At 53.8% G+C, this 27213-nt stretch overlaps 9 protein-coding genes across 9 annotated transcripts; 4 read left to right on the top strand and 5 right to left on the bottom strand.

Annotated features, from left to right (window-relative positions):
• Positions 1-801: 801 nt before the first annotated feature.
• Positions 802-3337, bottom strand: DBP4 (ATP-dependent RNA helicase dbp4; the record flags this gene model as incomplete). Its single annotated transcript, XM_056213952.1, has 3 exons — positions 802-3108; positions 3166-3285; positions 3335-3337. The coding sequence occupies 3 exons, from the start codon at positions 3335-3337 to the stop codon at positions 802-804; spliced, it is 2430 nt and encodes an 809-aa protein (XP_056071219.1).
• A 190-nt stretch (positions 3338-3527) lies between these two features.
• Positions 3528-4259, top strand: spf31 (DnaJ sub C member 8; the record flags this gene model as incomplete). The annotated part of the gene is made up of 2 exons (XM_056213953.1): positions 3528-3590; positions 3684-4259. The coding sequence occupies 2 exons, from the start codon at positions 3528-3530 to the stop codon at positions 4257-4259; spliced, it is 639 nt and encodes a 212-aa protein (XP_056071220.1).
• A 1448-nt stretch (positions 4260-5707) lies between these two features.
• N0V89_005176 (uncharacterized protein) lies at positions 5708-7740 on the bottom strand (the record flags this gene model as incomplete). The annotated part of the gene is made up of 2 exons (XM_056213954.1): positions 5708-7024; positions 7099-7740. The coding sequence occupies 2 exons, from the start codon at positions 7738-7740 to the stop codon at positions 5708-5710; spliced, it is 1959 nt and encodes a 652-aa protein (XP_056071221.1).
• Positions 7741-13086: 5346 nt separating this feature from the next.
• DBP10 (ATP-dependent RNA helicase dbp10) lies at positions 13087-15898 on the bottom strand (the record flags this gene model as incomplete). The annotated part of the gene is made up of 3 exons (XM_056213955.1): positions 13087-14639; positions 14687-15271; positions 15325-15898. The coding sequence occupies 3 exons, from the start codon at positions 15896-15898 to the stop codon at positions 13087-13089; spliced, it is 2712 nt and encodes a 903-aa protein (XP_056071222.1).
• A 300-nt stretch (positions 15899-16198) lies between these two features.
• On the top strand, positions 16199-17149 carry ssb2 (Replication factor A protein 2; the record flags this gene model as incomplete). Its single annotated transcript, XM_056213956.1, has 4 exons — positions 16199-16202; positions 16251-16357; positions 16410-16511; positions 16559-17149. The coding sequence occupies 4 exons, from the start codon at positions 16199-16201 to the stop codon at positions 17147-17149; spliced, it is 804 nt and encodes a 267-aa protein (XP_056071223.1).
• A 143-nt stretch (positions 17150-17292) lies between these two features.
• N0V89_005179 (uncharacterized protein) lies at positions 17293-18064 on the bottom strand (the record flags this gene model as incomplete). The annotated part of the gene is made up of 4 exons (XM_056213957.1): positions 17293-17516; positions 17648-17743; positions 17796-17902; positions 17955-18064. The coding sequence occupies 4 exons, from the start codon at positions 18062-18064 to the stop codon at positions 17293-17295; spliced, it is 537 nt and encodes a 178-aa protein (XP_056071224.1).
• Positions 18065-18275: 211 nt separating this feature from the next.
• On the top strand, positions 18276-19041 carry N0V89_005180 (uncharacterized protein; the record flags this gene model as incomplete). The annotated part of the gene is made up of 3 exons (XM_056213958.1): positions 18276-18316; positions 18371-18838; positions 18897-19041. 3 exons carry the CDS (start codon positions 18276-18278, stop codon positions 19039-19041), a joined length of 654 nt encoding a protein of 217 aa, XP_056071225.1.
• Positions 19042-19501: 460 nt separating this feature from the next.
• N0V89_005181 (uncharacterized protein) lies at positions 19502-20537 on the bottom strand (the record flags this gene model as incomplete). The annotated part of the gene is made up of 2 exons (XM_056213959.1): positions 19502-20234; positions 20284-20537. The coding sequence occupies 2 exons, from the start codon at positions 20535-20537 to the stop codon at positions 19502-19504; spliced, it is 987 nt and encodes a 328-aa protein (XP_056071226.1).
• A 4319-nt stretch (positions 20538-24856) lies between these two features.
• GCN4 (General control protein) lies at positions 24857-25639 on the top strand (the record flags this gene model as incomplete). The annotated part of the gene is made up of 1 exon (XM_056213960.1): positions 24857-25639. One exon carries the CDS (start codon positions 24857-24859, stop codon positions 25637-25639), a length of 783 nt encoding a protein of 260 aa, XP_056071227.1.
• Positions 25640-27213: the final 1574 nt, after the last annotated feature.

Consider the following 27213-nt stretch of genomic DNA (forward strand, 5'->3'; position numbering starts at 1 on the left):
ATGTTCGCCACCAACAAAGTTGAACAAAGGACCGAAGGAGCGCGCCTTACGCTACGCATTGTTACGAGCCGCGCGTGCAGTGGTGGCAGCGCGCGGAAGGGGGAAGCGTAAACTTAATTCCCTTGGGGCGCCGTTTGACGTTTGCCACATGTGTGGCAGGTGCGCCGGCTGAGTCCCGATGTGGGCATGTATCAATCGCGTTAGGCAGACGTAGCGTCCCAAAGAGTGAGGCTCCAGACTGACGGCGCGGGAGACGATCGTTTAGCTAGTGAAGCTTGTTTTTTTTTGGGACTTTTGACTACCGGGCGCTTGGGAACGGGGCTGGAGCCGTCGATATAGGAGATCCACTGAGCTGCGAGTCAGCGGCTAGAGGCGAAGCATTGGGTCTGTCTGCAATAGATGGGCAAGTGTACGATGATGGGGCGGGTTGCTCCGTGCTAGGAGGGATTGCTTCGCGTCTTTGTTTACGAGTGTCGTATGATGAATCCAGAGGCTACCACAGCGCTCGGAGCAGTGTAGAAAGACACAGTTGCCAAGGGTTCCAGATGCATACACAATGTATCCAAGACCTCATATTTATTTCCGCTGGTGGGTCCCGGGCATAACATGAGCAAATATACGCCTTTTAAGCACGGTAGTGGAACGCATCCGATGAACTTCTTCGGCAATTGCACCCTATATCTGAGAGCACTTAAGATAGCGTATAGGACAAGGCTTGGCTAAAGTGATAAATTCGGGATACAATATAACCACCGTGAGAATTTACTAGTGCATGCATATCGTAGACTAACCTGACCAACGTCAGGATAGCAAGTCTGCTGCCAATGCCTCCATGTCCTCCAGCGTTTGCGGCTCCTCCACGTGCCGGGCGCTCTTTGCCTTCTTCCGCTTCTTGCTAGGTGCAGCTTCCTCTTCAGAATCTGACTGGAACCATTTCTTGCTCTGCTTTTGAGGTTGCTCGTTGTCTTCATCATCGTCACTGTAAGCGGCATCCGCCCTGAAGTTGGCAAGAGCATCCTCGTCCGCATCCGCAATCTCCACGCCTCCTTCATCATCACCCCCATCCATCTCACCCTTTTCTCGCTCCTTCCGTTTCCGTGCCTTCTCCTTCCTCTTCGCCTTCGCTGCTGCCTTGTCCAGCACATCAGCCTGGGCAACAGCGTCCCTTTCTGCGTTGAGGAATTTCTGCCGTTGCTCTTCAGGCAGGCCCTTCGCTCGGAAGCCATCCTCGTCTTCAAGCTCGTAGATTTCATGAGCGTTACCTTCGTCATCGTAAACGAGCTTCTTGCCCATGTCCATGAACTTGAGGAGCTTCTTCTTGGACTTAAGCAGCTTCTCGCGGCGGTTGCTGTCAACGATAAGGGGTTGAGATGCACCGGCCAGATTGATGACCTTCCCTTTAGGAGCGGTAGGGTCGTCGTGCTCTGCGCCTTCCGCAGTCGCCCCTTCTTCGTCCGCTGGTATTCTTCTCTTGACAGCAAGGAAGTCGTCTTCGTCGTTGCCGGCTTGTGTATCGCCAGTGAAGTCATTCTCATCTGATCCATCCTCCGTCTCTCCATCCTGAACAAGCTTTTTGTAGTGGTCTGCAAGAACATCTTGGTTCTGCCTCTCAAACATGCGGTCATATTTCGTCCGCACAGTCTTGGCTTTCTTGCCTGATGGCTCCTCTTCTTCATCGTCCGAAGCAGAGACCTCGAGCTCTTGCCGAGATTGATGTTTCCTCTTCTTCTCGTCGTCGTCCTTCAGGAACCTGATCTTCGGTGCACCTGGAAGACCCAGACTAGCGGCGAAGGCTTCTAGATCGTAGTTCTTGATATTGAAAACCTCTTTATCCTTTTGCACGTACAAAGACTTGGTGTATGTGATGAAGGCCTTTTGTGCGAGGTATTTCAGTTCGGGGTCTCTGAAGCACATGTGGACCAACTGGCTCTTGATAGACTGCTTCTTCTTTTGCCGGGCGTTGATGATTTCGACAGGCACCTTCTTGGCCTCGAGGCGTCTCAGCATACCTTCCTCCTCGCTTGGTGCTAGGAACAAGACACCACGTCCCTCTCGGTTATAGCGCGCAGTTCGACCGACGCGGTGAATGTAAGTGTCCACGTCTTCGGGACAATCCACCTGAATCACGAAATCGACAGCGGGGAAGTCAAGACCACGCGCTGCAACATCCGTAGCAAACAAACAGGAAAATTTGGCGTTCGCGAACTTCGTGGTGACATCCAGCCGAGCCCCTTGCTTCTGGCGGCCGTGGAGGTGTAGTAGTGGGATACCTGGCTGCATATGGCGGAAAGATTCGTATACAAAGCGGACCATTTTCGCTGATGAGAAGAAACATAAGATCTTTCTCTTTTTGCTAGCTTGAATGAAACTCCACAGCATGTCCAGCTTCTCCTCGACGGGGCAGACGAAGTAGTTCTGCTGCAGGGTCTTCGGTGTGGCTGATTTATCCTCGGCGTGCACGGAGACGTATTCCGGTTCGTGTAGACTTAAGCGTGCCAGGTCGGAGACTTTCCTGGACTGCGTGGCTGAGAACAACATGGTCTGGCGCTCCTTCGGAAGATACTCTAGTATAGCGTCAACGTCTCTCTGAAAACCCATATCGAGGATGCGATCAGCTTCGTCCAGGACGAGCATCTTGAGGTCGTCCACGTTGAATGCGACGGTTTGCGACAAGTGTTGCAGTATTCGGCCGGGTGTGGCGACCAAGATGTTCATCCTAGTGAGAGCCTCTCGTTCGGCCTCCAAACTCTTTCCGCCTATGACAAGACCAGCTGCGAACATGTGGCCGTGCTTGCCTATTTTACGCAAGATGTCGAAGATCTGTATAGCGAGTTCGCGCGTTGGAGAGATAATCAACGCGCCCAAGCCAGCATCTGGTCCAATGTGTTGTAATCGATATAAATTTTCGAGGACGGGGATGAGGAAGGCCAAAGTCTTTCCACTGCCGGTCTTTGCTGCTCCCAGTATATCATGTCCCTTCAGAGCAATCGGTATCGCTTTCGCCTGAATATCCGTCATCATGGAGAAATGCGCTGACTTGAGACCGGCTTTGGTTGCGCCAGAGAGTGGAAGGTCGGTAAAGTCCTTGTATGAGCCATCTTTGAGGTCCTACCGAAGTCAGTTGGTCTGCGTAAACCACGTCGAAAGTGTACTCGCGGCACTCACAAGTTCGGCGACTGCCTCATCCAGCTGCTCGACATTTACATCCTCGCGCTTTCTCTTCTGCGCACCTGCCTGTTTCTTCACCTTCGTCGGCCTGGTACGGCCTGTGATGCCAGGCGCGACCTATTACAATTAGCATACAGTCTGTAGCATTATTCCAGAGGCAACATACCATGTTGACGTGAATAGTGAATTATGGTGATTATGCGAAACCGCGGCCAAAAATTTTGGAGACGAAGATCTCCAAGGCCCGTGCGCGGCCAGACGGCGGGGAACTGCTCGTAGTGCTCGGAGGTCCGCTCACTCTCACCAGAAAGGACCAAGACAACCACATTACATTCGCTACACCCACAAACAACAACATCATGGGTAATGAGGATGCAGACATTGAAGCCGAGCTTATGGCTGCCGGCAAGGAGCTGGACAAGGTACGTTACTTCTCCATCATCGCATAGCATGTCTGTTGCGTTTCTGCGCGCCGACAGGTCTCAGATCGTTGACAACTATACTCACATACACAGGATGGCGAAATCGACCGTATCCTTGCCGTCTTCAAGCTCAACGCATACGCCGTGCTGGATCTCCAGCCCGGTGTCCCCGAATCCGACATCAAGAAAACCTACCGCAACAAATCGCTCCTCATACATCCTGACAAGACTACAAACCCCAAAGCGCCGGAAGCCTTTGACCGCTTGAAGAAGGCGCAGACCACGCTTATGGACGAGAAGCTGCGTGCGGAGCTAGAAGAGCACATTTCTGACGCGCGCATGCTGCTGATGCGCGAGCGCAAGCTTACGGCTGACGACGAGGAGACGCGCGGCGATGAGTTTGCGAGAGCATGGCGGGAGAAGACGACGTGGGTCATCATGGACAATGAGAAGCGGAGGAGGCGGCAGATGGAGGCGCAGATGCGGGAGGAGGGACGGGCGCAACGCAAGGAGGAGGAAGAAATTGCGGAGCGGAAGCGCAAGAGAGAGCACGAGGATGCATGGGAGAAGACGCGAGATACCCGCATCAACAGCTGGAGGGACTTCCAGAAGGGCAAGGGTCCCGAGGACGGCAAGAAGAAAAAGAAGAAGCTGAAGGTCGTAGGCTAGGTTGCTGCTCATCGAAAAGGGTCTGTTTCGGGCATGGCGTTCACGGGCATGGGTTTCTTACTCAGTAGTGGATAAGGCTGCTGTATAGCGTGGAGTTGAACAAGGTGTGCCATGGCGCTCAGGTTTAGGTGCCCATTGCGTGCAGCACGTGGTTAAGGACACCCTTGTAGCATATGATACACTCACGAAGCTTGTTTCGACAAGCCGTGCATACTAAAGAGACACCATCGACATTTCATCAAATAATTCGCAGCGACCTCTATGTGTTGTGAATCAGAAGAAGACAAATGACTGTTGCGTACCATGCCGAGATACGTACGAGGGTCGACTATGCCTCTCGCGTCCATGTGGAAGTCGGCCATGCAGTATCAAGTCAGCACTTGAAGTACATATTATAGAGCGAGCTACCCTAAGACACACGGTTATCTGGTTGATCTGCTAATTAATGCCTTGTTAGCTGGCAGGCTTGTAGCTGGCCCGAGGTCTGTTCAGCTGTGCTGCTCTGAGTTATACCTCAGGTCTGTTATAATCGGCTAAAGATTCTTCCGCATGGTCTGATGATGAGCAGCGCTACAGGCCTCGCGTAAGTCTAAAGTAAATCATTCCTATGAAACACTCCGCATCAACGTGCCAGAATTCCAGCTTGTGCGAGGGTAAGGTAGCCGTTGTAACGTTACTCAGCCAGCTGCGCAGATGACGATAAGCCTCCCATCCACACGCATTTGCCGTCTCATTCGTTTCTTCCTATTGTTACATTCTACTGAACAAGAGAAAAAAGGGTATACAGAGTCCGTCGCCCGTCCCGTCCCTTCACTGTACTCCTTGTTGTTTCCAAACTTCCTCCTGGCCGAGTTTGGTTCCTGAGATCTGATGAGGCACGCAGGGCATGGCGATCGATCGAAATTCTCCGAAGGCCAATCACGACCCGGACAAGCCAGCGCGGCTTTTCTGTCCGCAAGAAGCCACCCACGTGCTGTCCCACGGACGCACTGACGCATGCCCTCGCGGTCATCGTCGCCCACTTTCCCCTCTTGCAACAGACCCATCGCAGCTCTTCCTGAGGCCCTTTCTCCAAGATGTACGCACTCGATAGCGAAAGCGATATCGACATATTCGGGAGGTGATAAAACAATCTGGGACTAAAGTCTAACGAATGAAATGAAGATGCCCGTGGTATCTCTGCTGTCCCGCCACTAAACATGCTATAACGACAGACGCCTCCAAGATGCAAGGGAGGAAAAAGAAAGTAAATCAAACATAGGGTAACGGGGTTGCGCTCCAAGTCGTTGTGTTTCAAGCGCGCATGACAAGGCCGGCCTCGTCGAGAACCAAAAGGTACGTATATACAAGTCTCCCTTTCACGGATCGAAAAAAAGACCATTACAGCAATCATGTATTACAGTCGTCTAATGGATGATACATGCTGTTGAGCCGTCTGCTTTCGTTTGTCATTCCAGTACTTCGTGTATGTTTAGGCGTCTTCGTTTTCCGGTATCTGGCGTATCGGGTCTCGCTTCTGCGCTCGAAGGAGAAGCACGCCGACGCAATCGTGCGTTTTCACCAAAGTTCTGCGCCAAGGGCGACCCTAGAGCAGGCGTGGTGCGAATTGGCGGTAGTTGTAGCCCCTCCAGTCGAGCAGGGTGAGCCGGCCCGCGCTGGGCCTCGGACGCAACAGAGTTTGTCCTCGACGCAGGCTGGTAGCCAGAGGGGTACGCTCCCGGCTGGGATAGCGGCTGATAAGTCGGAAAATATCCCTGCTCGGGACCAGCTGTTGGAGGGTAGCCGTAGGAGGGACTACCCCCGTAGGAGCTGGAACTGATGGTCGGAAGCGATGTTCTGACCGATTTAAAGTTGAAATAGGGGGATGTCGGAGCGGAACCAGCAGACGAGTTTGGTCGCAGAGCGTACGTGCCGAATTCCCCGGGCGGTGCATTCGTAGGAGCTGACATGGTCTGGGAACTGCGGACCGGTGTTGGAGGAGCCAATTGCTTTGTCAAAAGCTGCGGACCTGCAGGCCTGGGAGGTGTATGGACCACCAGCGTCACAAAGTACAACGAAGTCTTCGCAAGTCGGATCTGCGTTTGAAGAGATTGATACTGACCGTTAGGTAGACGGAAATTGAGAAGCACGGACCTCTGCGTAAATCCGTGGCTGACTTGGTCGACGTCCTTGTCCGCAACCGATTGCAGGACGGGCTGCATAGGATCCTGTCCAACCGGTGTAATAGGCGCCATATAAGTGGGCTCGCGCTCATCACGCTCCATCCGAAACTCGGTGCGCAGCTGCTGCAGGACATCGTGCTGCCGCATTTCAAGCAACTCCACCAAAGTTTTACCGCGAGCATCGCCAAGAAACCCGATGAGATCTTGAAAAGCTTGGTTGGTTTTTTGAATGACGAGGTCCAGATCGAGAAATGCTACGGGCAGAGACTGATACGCTAGATTGGGCCCCTCAGAATATGGCGAAGCTACTATCCCGCCAAAACTACCCACTCGAGGCGAATGCGCCGTGGTAATAGCGGCTGGTTGTAGACGAGCTTTCGAGCTCTCTTCCTCACGCGTCGACGTCAACACGCGATATGGCTCGGGCGCTCGTGGGACGGTCGCGAAAGGAGACTGTTGGCCGAAGGTGTCAGGCCCGGACTGTGGTAACGATCCTAGAAGTTGCGTAGACGCCGTGCGAGCTTCCTCGGTCCTTCCAAACTCTTTGTCGTCCCTCAGCCTCGGTCGTCCCCTTTTTTTGTGCTGTACATCCTTACATGTATCCTAAATTCATGTCAGAGATGATTGCCTTCGTGAGAGCGAACCAAAGCATGTCAAGATGCTATGGTTTTACTGACCTGCTTCCCAGAAGCTACACACCGGCCGCAGGGGCGTTGGACGTCACAGCTCAGATGCGCCTTCTTGCAATTGACACACGCAGAAGCCACATGCGCCTTGGTTCTTCTTGCTGGCTTCGCCTGCCTCAATGGTTGCGGTGCTATGATTGCGCCTTGCTGGATTTGGGGACCTGGACCCACACCTTGGCTTCCAAGATACGGAGGAGCATTAGGAGGGTGATAGCCATATACGTAGTTCTGCGGAACATGCACAGATCCGTAGACAGGGTCAAGAGCGCGGGCTTGCTGATAGTGCATTGGTGGACCCCTGTGTTGGGATTCTCCAGGATACAACGGACGCTGTTGCGTGATGTGCTGTGGAACAGTGGCCGATCGAGGGTCAAGCAACGACGACTGTGGTGGATGCGGACGGGGCTCGTGCAGACGCGGTGGGTATGGATGTCCTTCGGGTTCGACAACGTGGGCTGGTCGGCGAGCGGGCGAAAGAGAATCGGACATGGGAGGAGATGGGTAGCTGTGCTGCTCAGGCCTACCGGGACTGAACTGTGGTGGAAACTTTACCAGACCGCTTCCCAGTTCTTGATATCGCCCGAATGGCGAGGAAGGAAGTGAAGTCGGAGGAGGTAAGGACAGACTCTGCATTGCTCGACCAGCGCAGTGCTCAAACGCTGCGGCTGCAGCTGGAGCGCAATGCTCAGTGTGAATAGTTGGTATGTTGAATGGATCCGTGGACCTGCTCAGTTTCCGTGGTTGGTACGATTCGAAAATGGGGGGTTGTTGCGTCTGCATGTCGAGTACAGGTAAGTGACGTTCTTGGGACCTTTACAACGACAACATGCAGAAAACACACATAAGAGAAGACCGAAATCGCCAAAACATTTACATATGGTGCCCCTCACGGAGAATCAGAAACATCCGTCGAATTACGAAGTCCGGGCAGGGATAGGCGCTCAAGGCGGAGAAAGGAAAGTCGTCGGTACCTTTTTGGAAATGTCCGTTCAAGATCAGTGCGGTCGGAGGACTTGTTTCAGCGCGGCTCTCGTAAGAAGCACGCGAGCCTCCCGTCGTGGCAGGGAACAGCCAGAGCCAGTCCGTCGCGACAGGGCTGGGGGAGGTGGTCGGAGAAGAGGTGAGAGAGCGGATGACAGAGCCAATGGTCAGTGGTGCGTGCGAGCAGCACTGAACGCAGGAGAGAGAATCTCTGGCTAGCTCGGCGGAGATCCTCCAGTAATAACCTCGATCGATTCTCAAGCTTCTGCTCACAGATCTATGTGGGCATCCCTGCCGTGGGTGCAGGCGATGGATGACAGCCACAGCACGGGGCCACAGCGAGCGCCGGGCTATGGGCAGCTCGGGCTGGCAGGGGCGGCGTGGGCGACGGCATGCTGGCTCGTTGTTCGGCTGATGGTTCTTTGACAAAGCATGCCGCCTGTCCCAAGAGTCGCGCAGCCGCGGCCGCATGGCGTGGACAAGATGCATGGGCAATGGGCCATGGCCCGCGGCACCAGGAAGGGGAGCGGCCTGGAGGGCTCGCGTATGCGCACCAGCATCCCCTGCAGAGCAAACCGCCCGGCTAGCGATTGCTAGCGAGGCGCTGCTGCGCTCGACGAGGGCAAATCGAGACGTCGACGGCGGCGGGCGTCGATGATTTGGACAGGCCGCGTCCCCAGCGCCGGAAGGCCCGACAGCGCGAGCGGGCCTCGTGTGTGGGCTGCTGCATGTCAGGCGCCTCTTCAGTGCTCCATAGAGTCCAGTCGCCTCGCTGGCCACCGGCGCTGCCAATCATGGCCGCCGCGAAAGGTGGTTCCAGTGACAGGCCCGGACGACTGGCACGCCTGTCAAGATGGCGCTCCCGGTGCCCAGAGAGCGGCCTCGCCTGCGCGTGGGTACGCTCGTCCGGGCTGCTGCCGGCACCGAAGCAGGCAGGGTCTCGAATGTCGTCGCTGCAACTGCGCGCCCGACCTCTGCGTGCAGAATATGCGGAAACGGATATGGCACGGCGTCAGCCACTGCGTCGATCCACCCGCCCTGCGGATGGGGCTTGAACCCTTCCCATATCGCCAGCACGAGTGCCCTCGAAGCGCTGGCGACCTGTCTTGGGGCGTGGGCCATTGGCCACAAACTCTCCCGTCCGGCCGCCATTGGAGTGTGCCTTCACACAAAGCTCCGATGCAGTGGCAGCCGCCTTGGTAGCTGCTGAAAGTCGAGCTGTAATTTTACAACTGGCAGTGAATAGCTGACTACACCGCGCCGGCGCTGGTGGGCGTCCAACGGACGGGACTTAGCATTTACTGTGCCGCCCGGAGGCAGACACTACAGCTGCATGTGCCGCCGTCGTTTTTCATGCCCTCGGCACGACTCCCCGGTCTGCCCTTGTCCATGGGGCGCCATGGTAGTCTCAGTCTCGTCCATTTCCTGCCGAATCATGTGGCTGTGTGGTAGCAACTCTATGGCATCACGGTTTCGACGTTCAGGACCGCGCTGCACATCCGTATCACGAGGGGCCCGCGCTTCTTTCCACGTGGTCGACGGTCGCGAAGCATGCCACATATGACATGGCTTCTCAACCGGCTCGTGTGTAGAGCAACACCAATGCGTAGTGTGCAGGCCGTCCATCAGCGGTCTCGCCGCAGTCTAATGATTCTCGCTTTATGCGAGCCAGCACCATGGTGCTCGTACTCGGCGTATTCTTTATTGCTGCTGCACCAGGAAGAGCAAAGTCTATCTCTAAATAACGATTGCCAGTCTTATGCGCTATGCGAAATGGTGATCATAGTTGCCAAACTATAGGTGTGGCTTGTCGTCACATCGAGCAGACGTGCAATCTCGCCCATAATGTTCCGGCGTGGTGTATGCGACCCCGGTCGCCGCCGACGATCACCCAGAAACGTCCGCTGCGGAGATTGCCCTGATTCATGCGTCCGGGAAGCTTGGACATTGTGGAGCCGCGCCGAGCCTTGCGGTGGCACACATATTGTGATATCTCTCGTGGAAATTATCGTCGAATCTCGCAACGTGAAGAGTGATGCATGTGACGGCAACAATGATCCTAGGGGCGCGCCTCATAGCATAGCTGGCGCTACAGCGACCAATGACGATAGCCCATGGCTTCACATAAGTGTCGTCAGCACACTTGCAGGTACGACAGAGGGCCTGACGAGCAGCCTCCCAGGTTTTGCGCGCTGCACACTTTTCAGTAAGAAGCTTGAGATCGGAGATGCGGGTGCATGACCCTAGCGATCTCTATCAACCCGCCGCTGAGGATAGAGGGCGGAATAGATTGGCTGCGGACAAGAATAGCAACGCCGACGAAGCCCATGGTGTCCCGTGGTCGTCGTGACTCCGCTCTGTCATTTGGAATGGCGCCTGCCTTTTGCGCTGTTCTATGAACACATACACATATAGGTGCATGAAGTCGTAGCCCTTGTCTGTCCTTGCTCGCTTAGCCGGCTGTTGCATGCTTCGATCGCGATTCTGGAAGCTCGAGAACGAGCAACGGACGCACGCACATATGGGGACATCCAACGCCGCCAAGGGCCGCCAGCTACTCCGGGCCCGCAACATGGCATGTGTAAGCTGCGTCTCCGGGCGTTCGCTTATGAAAAAGGAAGACGGTAGTGCTGAGAAAACGTGGTCTTTGTTCACAGTCCGGCGGCCGTGCCACACAGCGAGCCTAGCCGCACGGAACTTTTGCGAGCATCGTGGAAGCCCTGCCAGACCGGGATTTTAGCCTTTTCAGCAGCATGCGCCAAAAACGGCAGCGGGAATATTGAAAACACCGCTAATAGAAGGTCAGCGTTAGATCATTTATTGTCTCATTTCTGTTGGATCCTCAGACGAGGCTGCAAAGTGGCCAGCCGACGGACGAGCATGCGGGAAAGTCGTGCCTTGCGAAACCTCTCCGCGGAGCCCTGTTGTCGGTAGATCGTTTGCTGTCGTAGTGTCTTCTCGAACTGCTCCTTCTGCGGAGACTATGCAGCGGATACTGGCAGTAAAAGCACGACATGCTGCAGTGCGAGCGGTTCGAGTCTGCGCAAACGTCATGCCCCTCGAATGCGCATCCCAGGATCCGTGTCGGGTTCAGGGGCGCAAAGGTACGGATTCAACCGCGCGATCTGCGAACCCACGTTTGTGCCAAAAGTAGCTCAGCGCTGACCGGGGTGCTTATTGAAGGCCACAAGCCAATGTTTTCCCCCGGTAAGCACGCGCCATGCTTCGATTGACTGGGTGCGGGCCGTCCACATCCATCGGTTGGCGAAATTCTTCCTCCATACATAGCGTAGTACACCCTGGCCAAACGACCTCACCTCGGCATTATTTCGTACACGCATCGTAATTGTTGTGGGTTAGAAACGTCCGACGCAATCCGCCGCGTCAACATGGCAAACCTATCGGCACGAGCGAGCAATCCTCGTGCGGGGCCTTCCTGGCCATGTCGCGTGACAGAACGGTAAATTTCCGAGGAGTAAATCAGTTGTAGCGTGGTGTCGCGTAGGTCTAGTCGAGCCATACTTCCTTGGCCGGCCCATCTTCGCTTAAGACCGGCCTCCCCTACTCTCGTTTAGGTGATTATCTTTTATTGCCGATGCCGTAGACTTCATGTGTCCGATGGCAGCGTTGGAGTAGAATTGTGTGAACGTGGACCACTGGATCTAGGTTTGAACATTTAAATGATCTGTACCTTTGCAATGCAGGTATTACCCTGAAATCGGTGCCAATGAGGCAGTGCGGGACGAACATCGGAGACTTCAACATGCTGGAAAACTGCATAGTGGCTTGGGCGAGGAGACTGAATCGAGAGATTCGGCATCCACGTGATCCAACGACCCCTCAGCCAACGTACGTTTGCGTCCAGATGCGGAAACCTGTACGTTCGTGGCGTCTTCTCGAAGCCCGGCCGACTTTGCTCTTAGCCCTAATGGGGGAGCTCCGCAGAAAATACTCCTTCGAACTTGGAAATTATTGACCTGCTAGCATACCCCCGGTCCACTGCCGCCCCGGAAGCGTCGCAAATGAAATTCTCCTTGCAGGCGCGGGTAAAAGGCACTTGCACATGGCACGGCACGTCATCCTCGTCCGCTTTCTTCTTTCTTCTTTCTTTAGAAAATCGCTTAGAAGAACCTTGATGCTGGTCAATGTTGCTGTACGTAAGTCATGGCCCAGGCCAAGTGTATGGACCCATCTGCGGTAGTCTGAAAAGACCGACATTGAATCAGGGTTTTCGAGGCTATCGTGACAGTCTACGTGGTGCCACGTTAAACCTAGCGAACGCCGCTAATAGTCGGCTGCTGTCAGTGTCAACTCTAGTCAAGGTGGCAGCACGCGTCTTCGCCACAATCGTCGCGTTCTTGCGTCGTTTCGAGGTGTCGCGAGCCAATACAACGGACGGCGATATATCGGATATCTGCGCCCGTACCGAATGGCACATCCTGGAGTGACACACTGTCAGATGGGGGTCTGCAGTCGCGTTCGTTTTATTATCCACTGTGCAATATCCGGGCGATATCTATGCACCTACGGAACATGCGAGAAGTCCCCAATCGCCATGCAAGTTCGGGTCTCGTATCATTATTGGTAATTCTATCTGCCGAGGACTGCATACTGCGAAATTAGCATGTCCATCTTAGCGAATGACCGATATTTGCACACCCATCCGTGCAACAGGAGGCTCGAATCCGATGTGTGGGACTGCGAGGGTTTGTTGGGTGGAGATGATGACGGTAAGCATGTGTTTGGGCGGTGAGAGATGTAAGCCCGTGTGGGACGCTTCACGGCGCCAGGCAGTCCCGATGCCGCCCTATTCTACTGTAGTCTCTGCGCCGCACGGTAGTACAAGGCGCTCGGTACGTACCGATGGCGTCTGGTAAGGCTGAGGATCAGGTTCAGATTCAATTTTGGCCGAAGATGTGGCCGTCTATGGCGTGTGAAACATGCGCTCTAGTCGCAACTAATGCAAGAATGAGACGATATATTGACTTAGGCTTAAGCCTAAAACTTTCGCTTCTTGGAGGGCCTGGCGTTCTTTGCCTTCCGTTTCTCTTCCAGTTGACGTTGTTTGCGGACATCGTCGACGCCCTTGAGCTCATTCCTGGCGCCACCATCCTTGAATTTCCCAATGCGTTTGTCCTTCGCCTCCGTAACTTTCTTCTTTTGGGTATGATAGTCGTCTCGGTATCGATCGGCTTCTTTGGGTGCCCTTTCCGCTTTGTGCTTGTAGTGGCGACCACCACCATGAGCAGCCGCGTGGCTTGGCTTCTCTAATTCACCGACACGTGGCAGACGACCGATCTTGTTCGATTTGCGCCAGTCATCGTACCGCCCGCTGCGGAAGCTGGCAGCGATCTTGAGACCACTCTCACCCACGACCATCTTTGCTCCTTTGGAGCCATCCTCGTCGTTTGCCTTGGCAACGTACTTCTTGGACTTCTTGTCCCAACGCATACCCCTAGCCTTGCTGGCTTCAGCAAAACCCCGTACTTCATCATTCGTGAGATCCATTTGCGCCGCCCTGGCGCTCTCAACGAAGTTGGAAGCTTGTTGAGCCGTGTTGTACGACCCTGTGTGAACACCGTATCCTCGTTCCTCAGCTGCGTTCACACCTTTCGGTTCATACGACATGAAGAACTCGGACTTCTGCCAATCATCGTTACTCGCGTTTCGGGCGGTTGGCTGCGAAACGGAGATTTCGAGATCGTCTGATTCAGACGCCAAGTCCGCATCTTCGAGATCCGCTTCGTCTTTTGAAGCCACGCTGAGAACGTCCGCATCCTCCGACGGCGCTAATCTTCCGTACGAGCCATCGGACATATCGCTAGGCCGGGTCGCTTGCTTCTGTTTCATCTTATCTATCTGTTGCCTTCTTTTTTTCATGATCTCAGCTGCTTCACTGGTCGTGCCACGGTGTCCGATCTCGAATATTGACTCTGTGGGTCGGAAGGAGCTGATTCGCTCCAGCATCTTCTCTTTCTCACGCAACGTGTCGTGCACGTCGTCACTGAATAGGAGATGTGTGTTCGACAGACTGCGTGCTGACAACAGCTGTTTCGCGCGCTTCACGGACTCGCTACTGGCGGAGTTCCTCGTTCTTGTGTACTGGGCTTCACCTTTACCCGCTACAATCTGAAGATTGGCCAAATCTTCGTCATCCTCGTGTAGTCTATTGACAAGCTCGACCTCAGGCTCAAGCTCGTCTTGGATAAATGTCCCCACCACTACGTCTTGGGCGTAATTTGGCTTTTTCCCAGGGGTCTTCTCAGAAAGGAGAGGTTGACCCAGGAATAACTGAAGGTCAATCAGGTATGGCACGTCGGACTCTCGGATTAGACTGTAGCTCCAACCTTTCCTTCCTGCTCTAGCTGTTCTTCCAACGCGATGTACGAATATCTTAGGCTGTGAAGGAAAGTCGTAGTTGATAACGTTCGCAAGGTATGGCAAATCCAGACCACGCGCAGCGACATCGGTCACTACGAGGACGTTTGTTAAGCCAGCCCTGAAATCCTGAACTTGCATTTTTCGAGCAGTCTGGTCTAAGTTGCCATACACTAGGAGACGTTAGCGTAAAGTTGAGAAACGAACAAGACATGCCTACCGTAGGAAACAGGATACCCTGCAGTCTTCAGCAGACTAGCCAGATACTCAACTCGGTGCTTCGTAGCTGCGAATATGACTGTGGAATTTGGTGTTGGAGATTCCCTAGGATTGGGAGCATCAGGTGCCCGCTTGCGCTTCTTGCTTCCGCCTGCAGTCTCCGACTTCTTCGCTTTTTTTGCAGCCTCTGTCTCACCAGGTGCTAACTTGATAACCTTATCCAGTAAGTACAGGAGAGCTCCGTCTCTTTCTCCGCTCTTCACCATGAAGAAGGCACTTTCCAGATCGGGCGATACTTTGGAATCATCGAGACGGATCAGCCTTGGTTCCTGGAGGCCGGCCCTCGCAAACTCAACCAAGGATTTGGGAAGCGTGGCCGAGAAAAGGAGAGTTTGTCTTGACATTGGCAATGCGTGAAGGATCTCTGCCAGTTGTGCCGCAAAACCCATCTCGAACAAGCGATCTGCTTCGTCAAACACAATGTACCTTACGGAAGAGAGATCCAAATACATCTCGACCTTTAAGTGAAGGAAGCGTCCAGGGGTAGCAATGATGATATCCGGATTCGTAGTCATGGAGCTGAATTCTGATGCCCAAGTCAGCATTTGATGCGCCGCATCTGTGTTGAAAGATACATACGTTCGTCGAGACTGTCTCCGCCGACTACGAGAACAGTCCGCAAATCAGAGCCGCGACCCAGTTCTTTGACGACCTTCAATGTTTGCAAAGCCAGCTCCCGCGAAGGTGACATGATGATGGCACGAGCACCAAACTTCGCCGAATGGGTCTTCAGCGCTTGAATCATGGGAATCACGAACGCTGCCGTCTTTCCAGATCCAGTACGTGCCATTCCCACTACATCTTGCCGGTCTAGAATGAGAGGCACAGCGCGTCGTTGTATAGGGGTCGGGACCTTGTATCCCTTTCTCGTGATAGCCTGTAGCAGTGAGGCGTTCAAACCCATTGCTTGGAAGCCTCCTCCTTTCTTGACCGTGTGCCCCTTCAAGTTTGAAGACTTCCTGTTGGAAGCAGCTTGCGTCGCGGCGATGAAAGCCTCGTCGTCCGAACCATCTTGGCTGCCACCTTCCAGATCTAATCCCAGGTCTTCAATAGATCCCTTCTCGTTTACGCTGTTCTCGTTTTCTCCGAAAAGCGCCGCACCAATATCGTACTCATTCTCAGACAGCGCCGGCGAGACCGCGCGAGGGCCCATTCTTGGTGCAGCGCGACGGGGAGATTTCAAGTGTAGTCGGCCGCCGTATTGGTCGTTTCTGTATTCGTACGGTGTATTGAGAATCACCCCAGCAGTATATGCGGGCCGGTGGTGAAAGCGTGAGTTGCGGACGGTTGAAAAGTTAGCGAACTTTCGAAATTCTCGCACGGGCCATGAAATCTTGGCGTACGTGGGGTCGCGCCTACCACATCTGGACGCGTCTCGTCGCGTCTCTGCGCCCCACCTGCAGCATTTGATCAGCGCGACAAACACCAGAACACACCCTACGCATAGAACACAATGAGTACGATGTTACCATCCAAAATTGACTGTTTTTCACTGACATTCATAGGCTACAACAACTACGAGACCTCTTATACTTCGTACGGTGGCGGCGGAGGCGGCGGTGGTGGTGGATTCATGCCCGATGGCAGCCAGAATAGCCCCAGCAGAGGACGTGTGAGTCTCCGTTACATAGCTCTTCGCAATCTGTACCTAATGATACTTGCAGGAAAATGCTCAAGACACACTCCGGCCCGTCACCATTAAGCAGGTCCTCGATGCACAGCCTGATGGCGACGACTTCAAGATAGATGGCAACAAGATCTCACAGGTAGGTCTAGCATGGGTGTTCTTATAGACTTGGTCTAAATCTCGTAGCTCACCTTTATCGGGCAAATACGCAACATCGCCACGCAAACGACGAACATCACATACAAGCTTGACGACGGCACAGGCAGCATCGAGGTGAAGCAGTGGAACGATGCCGATGCTATGGAGACCAGTCCGTTGAAATCAAAGCTCATAGAAGGTGCCTACTGTCGAGCTTGGGGAAAGCTAAAGAGCTTCCACGACCGACGGCATGTCAACGCGCAGATCATCCGCCCAGTCGAGGACATGAATGAAGTACAATACCACCTGCTCGAAGCCACATCAGTCCATCTATACTATACTCGTGGACCTCCGGGTGCATCCGAGAATGCAGGCGGTGCAGCTCAAGCGAATGGTGCTGTCCAGGAGACCGGAGCTGCACCAAACCTCGGAAAGGTCAGCAAAGTGGCTCAACAGGTGTACAAATTCCTTCAAAATTCAAACGACAATAACGAGGGCGTTCACTATCAGGTCATCTCCTCTGAGCTAGGCCTCGATACCGCGGAGGTGGCCAAGGCGGGCGACGAACTGCTCGAGGGAGGACTCATATACACCACTCTCGACGATGTGACTTGGGCTTTACTCGACCCAGCAGCATAGTCATAAGGATGTAGGCAAGCCACAGGAGATACCAGTTACGATTCGTGTGCAGGAAATATATTAAGAAGAGTACGGCGGAGCTAGGACCAACCCAGACGTGGCGTTCTTTGAAGCCATCCAGTTCCAGGCATTTACTCATATGACTATCGACGCGTCTGCGCGTTCGTAGATAGGAATAATATGCATGCCGCTACAATAGTTGTCGCGACCACTGTAAATACTGTCTGCGTCTTCCATCCAGCTTGCACCAAAGCCGTGCGTCGGCTGTATCTGGTCACTGTCTTGATATAGTTCGCCAATCCAGAGCCCAGGCAAGCTACCGAGAGGATCCAGAAAATAATACCGAATGGAAGCGATATTCTTCGTTCTGTGACGATCCAGTCAGTTGATGTCATTAGGCTCGTGATTCCATAACCAGATTGTCACGGTTCTGTGCAACAAAGTAGAACAGAGGGTGCAGGGCATGTCCTCGCTCTACTGATGGGAATTGCAACTCACCAATAGCGGTAAGTTCTGACTTCAGGTGGAAGTTCAAGATGATGGCAACCGAGACAATAGCCATGTACACCGACAGCCTCAGCCACGATAAGAATGCTACGCACATCGTCAAACCCATTTCACGGCATCTTTGCAGCTGAGCACTTACTCCTTTCATTTGCGGCATGGTCCCTGGCGTCAGAAGCGTTGTTGTCGAATAGCAGAACTCCGAGCCACGGTCTCTCTATAAAAGCATCGCGGTCATATTCGTTGGCCCTGAGTCCCTTAGCTGCGCGCTCGCTCGTATTCACGGGGGCTTTGATCGTACTGATGGATCAAGACGGGTTTCGGTGCCCACAGGTTGTAGAAAGGGCGATATGGCTGGTCTTTGAGCGATTCATCCGTATCAAGCATGCGATCTAATGGTCGGAAGTCCATGGCCGAGGTCGTTAAGTTGTGCACGACGGACGTAAAGGTACGGTTGTGGAACTTGTGGCTACTCGAGTGGTTCTCCGCTGTCGCCGGTAACGAAAGCGGGTCGGATGCACGGACGCTAGAATCGGGGAATTGATGAGATCATGAGTTCGACCGGGGCTTCATGGATTAAACTCTTAACGTTGTTCACCGTCCCAACAGTGCTTAATTCAACATGGCCAAGGACAAGGAACTCGTGTTGTTCGGCGGGGAGAAGTAGGCACAGTTCCGGTGCGCTGACTGACTGGACGCGGGGCTGACCATCCGCAGGCCATGGAAAGCCTCAGACTGGACCGCAAGTGACGATCGCGTACGCGGCGGAAAGTCGCAGTCGTATCTGGAGACATCAGATTCCGCAGCACGCTTCCACGGGCATCTCGACATCAAAACACTGGGCGGAGCCGGCTTTGCAAGTCAACGCACCACAGTCGAGGATAGGACGTGGGATGTCTCAAACTACGATGGCATCATTCTCAACCTAGGCAAATCGGATGGCAAGCGCTACACGTTCATACTAAAAGATGAGTTGCTGCCAAGGAATCCAGACAACGGGCGTGAGCAGGCGACCATTTCCTGGGAGTACGATTTCACTGTTTCAGAGGATGCGGCGCAGGCGGAGAGCTCGTTTGTCTACATTCCGTGGAAAGAACTTAAGCCGACGTACCGCGGAAAAGAGAAGAAGACAGCCAAGGAATTCGATACGAAGAACGTCAAACGGTTCAGTATCATGATGAGGAGGTATGCGTGCCAGAAGAGGGGATTTTCGTCGTTGTTCTTGATCGCTAACATGCAGTAGCTTCTTCGGAGATCAGCAAGGGGACTTTTCCCTCACCATTAAGTCGATCAAGGCTGTGTCAAGGTCGAAAGATTTGGAAAAGGGTCCCGCTGAGGTGAGCATGGCCAAGGTATCAATGCGGAGTACTGCTAACCTTCGGCTGTAGAAGGAGAAGAAGGCTATGTTCCGCACACCCCTTCTAATGTCTCTCCTTGCGACAACTGCGCTCGTTTACGCCGTGTGTGTGTACGTTTGCCCATGGGTTATGAATACCCAAACTATGAAACACTGGGGATGGTGATCTGTAAGGTTCCTCAAGTACTAGCGAGATGCCAGATCAGAGGTCATATCAAACAGCGGACTGTGGATGGAGTTCACGCATGTTGCATATACAAACGGAGGATTTATGAGTGTCTTCACCTAGCTGTCAGACCGACTTGATGGAGACATACCTTCCCGACATCATTTGCGATTCCGGTTGAGGTGGGATCAATATAGGTTGAAGTTATAGTCAAGGCTCACTAAAAAAAACCAATAGATCGATGAAGCAGAACTCATAAGCTCAACGAGGGATATCCAGCATCTAAATAAACAGCCGACAATTCAAACCAAGAACCCAATGTCGTTCACTCCCATTTCATTTGCTCCACCATAATCCGGATGTGCCCAATCATCCTTAAACACATCGCTTCATCGCCTTTATTTCTGCACAAATTCTCGGCTCCGAAAAGCTTCCTCCGCTCTTCAGTATGCATGCTAACATCGTGGTGCCATCTGTGTTGCCGCTTTTCCAGTTCTTCTACCAACCCGAGAAGCGGCATCGGATTGTGCCCGCCTCCAATTACTTCTGTTCTGAGCATTTGCTTCGCCAGCTTTTTCCAGTCTTGGGGGTCAAGATTTATATCGTACCCCATGGGACAGTCTAGCGTTCCCGTATGCAGATGCATGTTCTCGGGACTATTGTCGCCCACACGAAACGTCTTCTTTTCCTGCCTTTCCTCGAGTCGAATGGCTTCGGCATCGATTCCAGCGAGTATTTTATGGAAGCGCTCCGCGATTGCGGTAAGCAGAGCGGTTAAGGACTGCATGTTTTGGATGGCGCTAAAAGGTTCCATGGGGCACTTGGTACAATTGATCATGGTTGACGCGGTCTGGAGGGCGGGTCGAATGCGTGGAATGACAGCAGGAAACGCAAAGTTTTTGAGGGCTTGAAGGTCGCTAAGCGCAAGGTAGTTGAGAGAGAGGCAACTGCACGGGCCAGTACTTTGTTGATCAGGCGTAGAACTGGCTTGAGGGGTAAGATCCGAATCATTCAGTGGCGGATCCCATAGCAACGGGTCTATTGGATCCATACCATGACTGGGCCAGACGTCAGACGTTGAACGACAAGAATCCGGATGAAACTCACCTGGCCTCGTATGCTGGCAAAGGTCCAAAGCTCTCGATATAAGACGGTGGTATTATACTATGTGAGAATGTGTTGTTCATGGCTACATCCGGAAATCCAGAGAGGTCAGAGGCGAGGTCGGTATTCGGAAGTAAACCGCCATCTCCAAATGTCGGTATGGTGAAGCTATCAATGGGAGGACTGGGCTCGGGCTGGACGTCTGGAGCTTCTTCGGGTGGCACATCTTCTCTTCTTCGTTTCCGGGGCCTGCCCATTGGCTTTTGTGGAGAGTAGATGCATGTTATTTTCTCTCGCTCGCAGCGAGTGCATGCGGGTGCGTTGCCCGAGCATTTCAGCTTCCTCGTACCTGCCCTGGTGTTTTAGCCTGAATTTGGATTCAATGGCGGGAGCTGCGCAACTCACGGCACTCGTCACAAGCCGCGTGCAGCTTTTCGGTTTGCATTTCCACCATTAATGATATACTCTGACACGACAAAGAAGGCCAAGACTAGATTCTGTAGGACCCCACCCCACCTCGCAGCAGACTGAGACAAGCTGTAGGAGAGAATAACTCGTTAAATGACCACGGTGGAAGTAACGCTGACAAGGAACGGTAGCAAGCAGCGACGGCGTCTTTACTTGATCAGCCCTACGGCTACGCCTCGCCCGCCGTTCTCAATGTGTCAGCACCCCAAGGCACCGACATGGCGCCGGGTCACGCTACCGCTTGCTCGGCAAGGGCGCGGCGCTCGGGCCCCGCGACCGCCGTTGGGACGACCTCACACTTCATTGTTCGGGTATTCCACTTGGTAGGCCCCTGAGGACGCTCGACAGGTACAGCGCATGCAGGCTTCATGCTGATTGCCGCGCGTCTGGACCACCGCCGTCGGAGCTTACGGATGCCTTGTAACAACACCTGCCTATTCCCAGAACAGCCGGCCTAAACTTCTGCTACTCCGACGGGGGGAGTACTGCTCATTGTCGTGACATGAAAATGAGTTTCACGCGTGCATGCGACGAGCAGTGGGATCTCGTTCAGGTTGAAGCTTCGTAGTGTGATTGATCTCAGTAGGCTTGCGGCTTTTCTCCCCTGGGCTGAGAATTGTCCGACACGGTGACAAGGTCGCGGCTTTCGTGCACATATCAGACTGAGCTCTTCCTTTCTCTATAAGATCTTTTGTCGATCGTCTATATCGATTTCTGCAGTGAAGATCGCAGCTACCACATTTGGACCGCTCAGAAAAGCACCAACAATGGACTGTGTTAGCACAGTGAATCAAAGCCCCTTTGATCGTCTAAAAATTCCTTACGGTTCTAGTAAGAGCCTCAAGCAAGACAAATCAAATTCAAGTTTCGCAATCCAAACACTCTGATCAAGTTCTTTCAGCGCTACGCCCCAAACGTGCAATGGATACGCAACATCACCTTTGACATCCCGGACATAGGCTCACCCAGCGTTAGGATCGCTTTCCCTTATCTTACCTTTGCAAGAGACTTGCGCGACTTGTATCTCCCTTGTGTCGGCCCTCGTCGGCCACGTGCCGTTACCTTGGCTGATCAAACGTGGGATGCGGCACAGGACTGGATCAGAGCCGTAGGCGTGCAACGTACGAATCGGACGGCTGCATTAGATTTCTTGTTCAAAGCCACGTCGTATGATAATCGACCCCGAAGGGAAACCTGGCGAAGGGCTCTTAGAAGAAGGATCCTTCGAAACCACTAAGCGACTTGCATGTTCTGCGGATTTGCATCTTTGTTCGTATAGCCTTCCAGTGTCAAGTAGATGTATGCAGAAATAGGATGAGCTTACAGTTGATGGTTCGAAGACTCATAGTTGGTACGTGGTAATCATGTTCGCAAGCACAGTGGATGTCTTCCGTTATGTTTGTAACAGACATCACCGCCTAGGGAGCTATTAATATGCCATTTTGAGTCTATATAACATATATCGGTGTCGCCGGCCTTTCAGATCAAACTTTAATTAAGTGACGCTAGAGCCGCCAGGTCAGCTTGACCATGTCAGACCAAAAAGTAAAACCGTATAATTATACGGTAGTTCGTCGTCGGACTGTCTTCCGTCCTCCATCTTCCGCCGTCTACAGCACCGCTACTTCAAGACTGGCAAGCACACACTACTGCATTAGGCAGGACGTTTCTCATCCTGACTGCACCAAGAGCGCGAAGCATTTGGCACCGGGAAAGTCTCTCGTTTCACTTTAGCCTACCGTAGAACGCTGCTGCTGTGATATTAAAGGAAGCCTTATAAACGAAGATGAATACCATGCAATCGCACCAACAGGCTTCGACGGCCTCCGTCCGTCCGATTCAAAATCACGTTTAGACGTTCAGCAGCCGTTAGGTCAAGGACAGTCCACGGCGGAGTTGAACGGCTCGCGCCGAGCAGCTGTTGGTGTCGGAGGGACCGACTGGGCTCAGGGCGCGGAGCTGGACGCAGCTATCTAATGCCCCAGAGACTGATAAGCTTTCCCTTGACAAGATATCCCAGGCGATATGATCAACGAACTATCCAACGAGGAATATTTACGCAACATCTGGGAATTGGAGTGTTGAAGGGTCTTGGAGAGTGTGCGAGGGTGATTATCAAGCAGGGCTGCTTATGAAAGAGCGATGTGATGAGACGCCGCTGGTCAGGACGCCGGTAGCCATAGCGCCTACCCTGACTTCACCGGGGCCTGTTCAGGACGAGCCCAGGTATACGCTAGAACGAACGCCTGGGGTATGTTTGGCAGGTTAAGGCGTGATAGACGCGCACCTTCCAGAAGCTTGGTACCCGTGATGCATGTAAATCCATGATTCTTCGCAGTTTGATTAGATATCCCACCTGCATGCCTCGGCAAGTCTGCAGACGACGACAACGTGTGCTGTGTAGTAAGCGTGGAAGCAGAAGTTGCCCAGGAGTGTCCCATATCACGGGGTTTTCGGCCGCGCACGAAGCGGTCCAAAGTGGATGAAAGGCCGCGTGGGAGGAGGAAGGTGCGAATCTGCAGACGCAACAGCACTGGCTAGATGTGCGGGATATTCTCCAAATTACGGATAAGGAATACTGTACGGAGTAGCTGATGACATGGACATGGTGTTGGAAAACGCGGGATGACGGGGCTGTGGGCTGCGGTTCGATGCACCCCAGCGATCAACGGCGAGTGCATACATTGGGGCTGAGTAGGATTCGATAGATTGAGTTGTGCCTGAGGAGTCATACTTGGCTCGAGACGCCGTTTCAACACACCGCTTGTTGCGCGAAACGTGGGGACGCGAAACGACGCGCCGCGCCGATGATTGCGCCGCTCGATCGCATTTGATGTTTTGCGCACGCGCAACTCGGAGATTCGCCATCCTGTTGCGACTTGTTGCGTCGCCAAGCAGGCCTCCTCTCACGGACAGCCCGCCGCATGCGCAACAAGTCGGAGCAGCAGCAGCAGCGAAAAAGGGCGCTCGTTTGTTCCGCCCTCTCTTTTTCCGTCGGCGTTTGGATCCTTATTCCGCAGCACACGGCTTTAGCGGCTCGTAATCAACTCCACCGGTTCCAAGGGCTCAGCTGGTCTCAGCAGCTAGGGTGCGCCGGCCGCTGATTCGCGCCCTACGGATCAAAAAGTTGATGCCTGATGTTGGCACCGCCAGTAACAGCCCGGCAGCGAGAGCCTGGTGCGGGCGAGGGCGCGAGAGGGCAAGACAGGAGCAAGGCAGCGGGCAAAACAGCGAGCGCATTCGCGCTTTTCGTCCAGACGGACGTCTTGCGCCCTGCATGCTCGCTCGTGTGTGCGGGACTGCTGCCGGCGGCGTCTCACGATGGGACCGGTCGCGCATTCGGTGGTCGCTAGGAAGCATCGAGGATGGGGCAGCCAGCGCTGGGGGCGCTGCTGGGGGCGGTGATTGGGCGAGACACGGCAGCGTCCTGGCGCAGCTCGCGTCTCTTGCCTGTGCGTTGCGAGTGACTCACACCCGTTAGCGTCCCTCGGCGCGCACAAAAAGTCCAATGCCCCGCGCCAGGCACCCGTTTCCTCTTTTCCTCTTATCCACCACGACTTCACACTACAAAGAAACACAGGCAACCGACATAATGGCTGCCTTCTAGCTTCTGCGTAAAGCCGACACCTTGGATTCCTCAACAATTAACCACCACCCCACTCAACCAACAACCTCAGAGTCTTCCGTTTTGGAACCTCTGAACTACAGCCCCGCCCAGTGCAGCTCTAGTTCGCCGTTACCTTCCAACCCCCCGTTCGACTTTACGTCGTCCACCACGGCTTCATACCAGTCATCATGGCTTTCCTCACCAGCTCCCCACGCCTCACGGCAACCACTGAATACGTCCCATACCGACTTCGCGCGTCCGCAGAACGACTTCGTGCTCTACGACCAGCCGGCTCCAGCCCCTCATCGGCCGCAGCGTGCACCGAGCGTACCGCAACCTGGGCATCTGTTTAACACAACCCCGCCCTTCTACGCAAACTCAGCGCCTACATCAACCATAGCTTTCCCACAGCCACAGTCACAACAACGTCCACCGGTCCCCTTGTTCAGCAGCTCTAGTAACAGCATTCCTCAGATCCAGCAACACAGCAACGTCGCATCCATGGCAGGTAGGACTCACGCTGTTCTTGCGCACGAGAGGCTCAAGCTCACGCTTCAAGCAGACTTGAATAGCAACAACTCGTTCGACTCCGGGGCCAGCCTCTTCGCTGGCCTCGGGCACGAGGTGTCCTGGGAGGCACCGCCAACCGCCTTCACCGCTATCAACCCCCACTCGGTGTCGGGCTCTACGCGCACAGTGTCTCCCAAGGACATCTTCGCGGACCCTTTTCAGTCTGCGCCACCTTCCACGACGTTCACCAACATTACTTCCCCAGACGTCGACCAGTCGCCCTTCATCACTGACAGTTTCGAGACATCGCCCATGTTCCAGGGTGACTCGTACATGCCAGCCGACAACTGGTTCTCTCTCTTCCCAGAGGAGGACAATAAGGGTGCCGCGCCAGCGGTTTCTGCTCCCCTAGTCGCTCCGGCTCTTGAGCGCACTGTCAGCAGCAACACAACCAAGTCCAGCGGCTCCAGCGTTAACTCGCCCATCGTCACGTCTGCGAACTCCCACAGGAGGAAGTCATCTGTCAACGGCTCACCCGCCACGAATGCATCAATAACCAAGCCCCGCCGCCGGAAAGGACCTCTCCCCTCCATCATGGTGGACCCCAATGACAAGGTGGCCTTGAAGCGAGCGCGCAATACGCTTGCCGCTCGTGACTCGCGTCAACGGAAATTCGACCACGTCAACCTACTTGAGAAGCGCAACCAAGAGCTAGAGGCCGAAGTGGAGAAGTGGAAGCAGATCGCCTTGGCTCAGGGGTATTCCCCATCATGAATATTTGCGCCTCCCGGAGTCGGTCCGGATCAGTATCAATGGTTTTGAGGAGCTGGTGAGATCGGCCTTGCCAGCCACCCCAGCCTCGACCAAAAAGTTTCTTTGTCTCATTTGTGATGAGTTCCACGCCCGTCGTCCCCGGCGACGTGGCTGCTTTCCTTCTCTTTTACGTGCTTTTTATGTTCTCCGGCCGGAGCGTAGTCTCCCTTCGGTTGATTGACTCCTCCTGGTACCGGTTGTGGTGCTTAGCGTCGACATCTGTCGACCGTGCGATTGTTTACTGTCCTTTACATTAGTAGTTCACTGACGAGTATTCGCCTTTCAGCCCAAGTCTTGCGGGCTCTTTCTTAATATATATCTATCTTCATTACAACATGACTCCTTGCAGTGACTGTACACATGAGCCAACCCAAATTTGTGACTAATATCGCAGTGACTGTCTTTGAGTGTACCTGGCTCATACTTCCTCAGACTCATACTGTGTCTTAACGTTTGTCGACGTGTACTTCCAACCTTGTTCTACTCACGACCTACGTGTCGCTGACTCAACGTTCGAAACGGCTTGGGTGACTCATCCCATCGCTGTGGAACGAGCACGTTTCTGATGCATTCTACCTTGTGAGTCCGCAGCAGCCACCACGTGCACTCGCGGCCCCCGGGGCACCAAGCCTCCGCCTTGCATACACGCCTTCCCATCGAAAGCACTCCGCAAGGTCGGGCCGTCTCGTCGCCGCCTCGGTGCCTACGCCCTCCGTGGCTGCATGAGGTGTCAAAACAGCCCTGCGGCTTGAACTCAGTACGAGTAGCCCCGCGGCTTCCGGACAAGGATGCGTAGCATCGTCGGAGCAAGTTAGCCGACCCTGTGGATGTTGCGGAAGACGCGGAGCTGGGCACTCTGACCGACAATGTGATGTGTTTGCGATTTGGAATCGGAGGCATCCGTCGTTCGCACCTCCTTAAGGGGTCCCTACTTACACAAGTGCATGTGGTGGGATTCAATCGAAGGCTCATGGGTGTGGTAGATACGTCGCGCGAAATTAAGGATACTATCTGCTGCGCACGGAATTGCTATGTAGTGGTGCCGTACTGAAATGCTATTGTTATGTCGTGGAATGGGTGCTTAGATCGAGGTTGATGCAAAATGGAGTGCTTGTAGGTGCTGGGTGCGAGGTCATGGTCGCGGCTTACTTTGGACACGTAGCACGGGAATCCAGTGGCATGACTTACGCAACATGTGGTTTGATGTTTGGTCATCTGGCAATTGGTATAGACAAGTGAGCACCTACTATGTAGGTAATCGGATGCTCTCTGCTACGTAGATTACACGAATGGATAGATATGCCATATACGTTGGGTAGATTGTAAAAGGTAAGGAAGTATTAGTACGTTGTAGCTATGGTATCACAGTGTACATCATATGACGAGCGCTGTTGCAGACAATACTGGACGGGGAATGAAACATTAGGGAGCTTGGTATTGATCGCCTGGTTAGGTTGTTGCTTCATCGAAGGCGAGGGTGCGAGATCTATCCTTGGATGAACGCATGACACGAGAGAAGAATACTTGAACAGCTC

The sequence above is a fragment of the Didymosphaeria variabile genome (genome assembly GCF_027946475.1).
Source record: "Didymosphaeria variabile strain IMI 356815 chromosome Unknown scaffold_4, whole genome shotgun sequence".
NCBI lineage: Eukaryota > Fungi > Ascomycota > Dothideomycetes > Pleosporales > Didymosphaeriaceae > Didymosphaeria > Didymosphaeria variabile.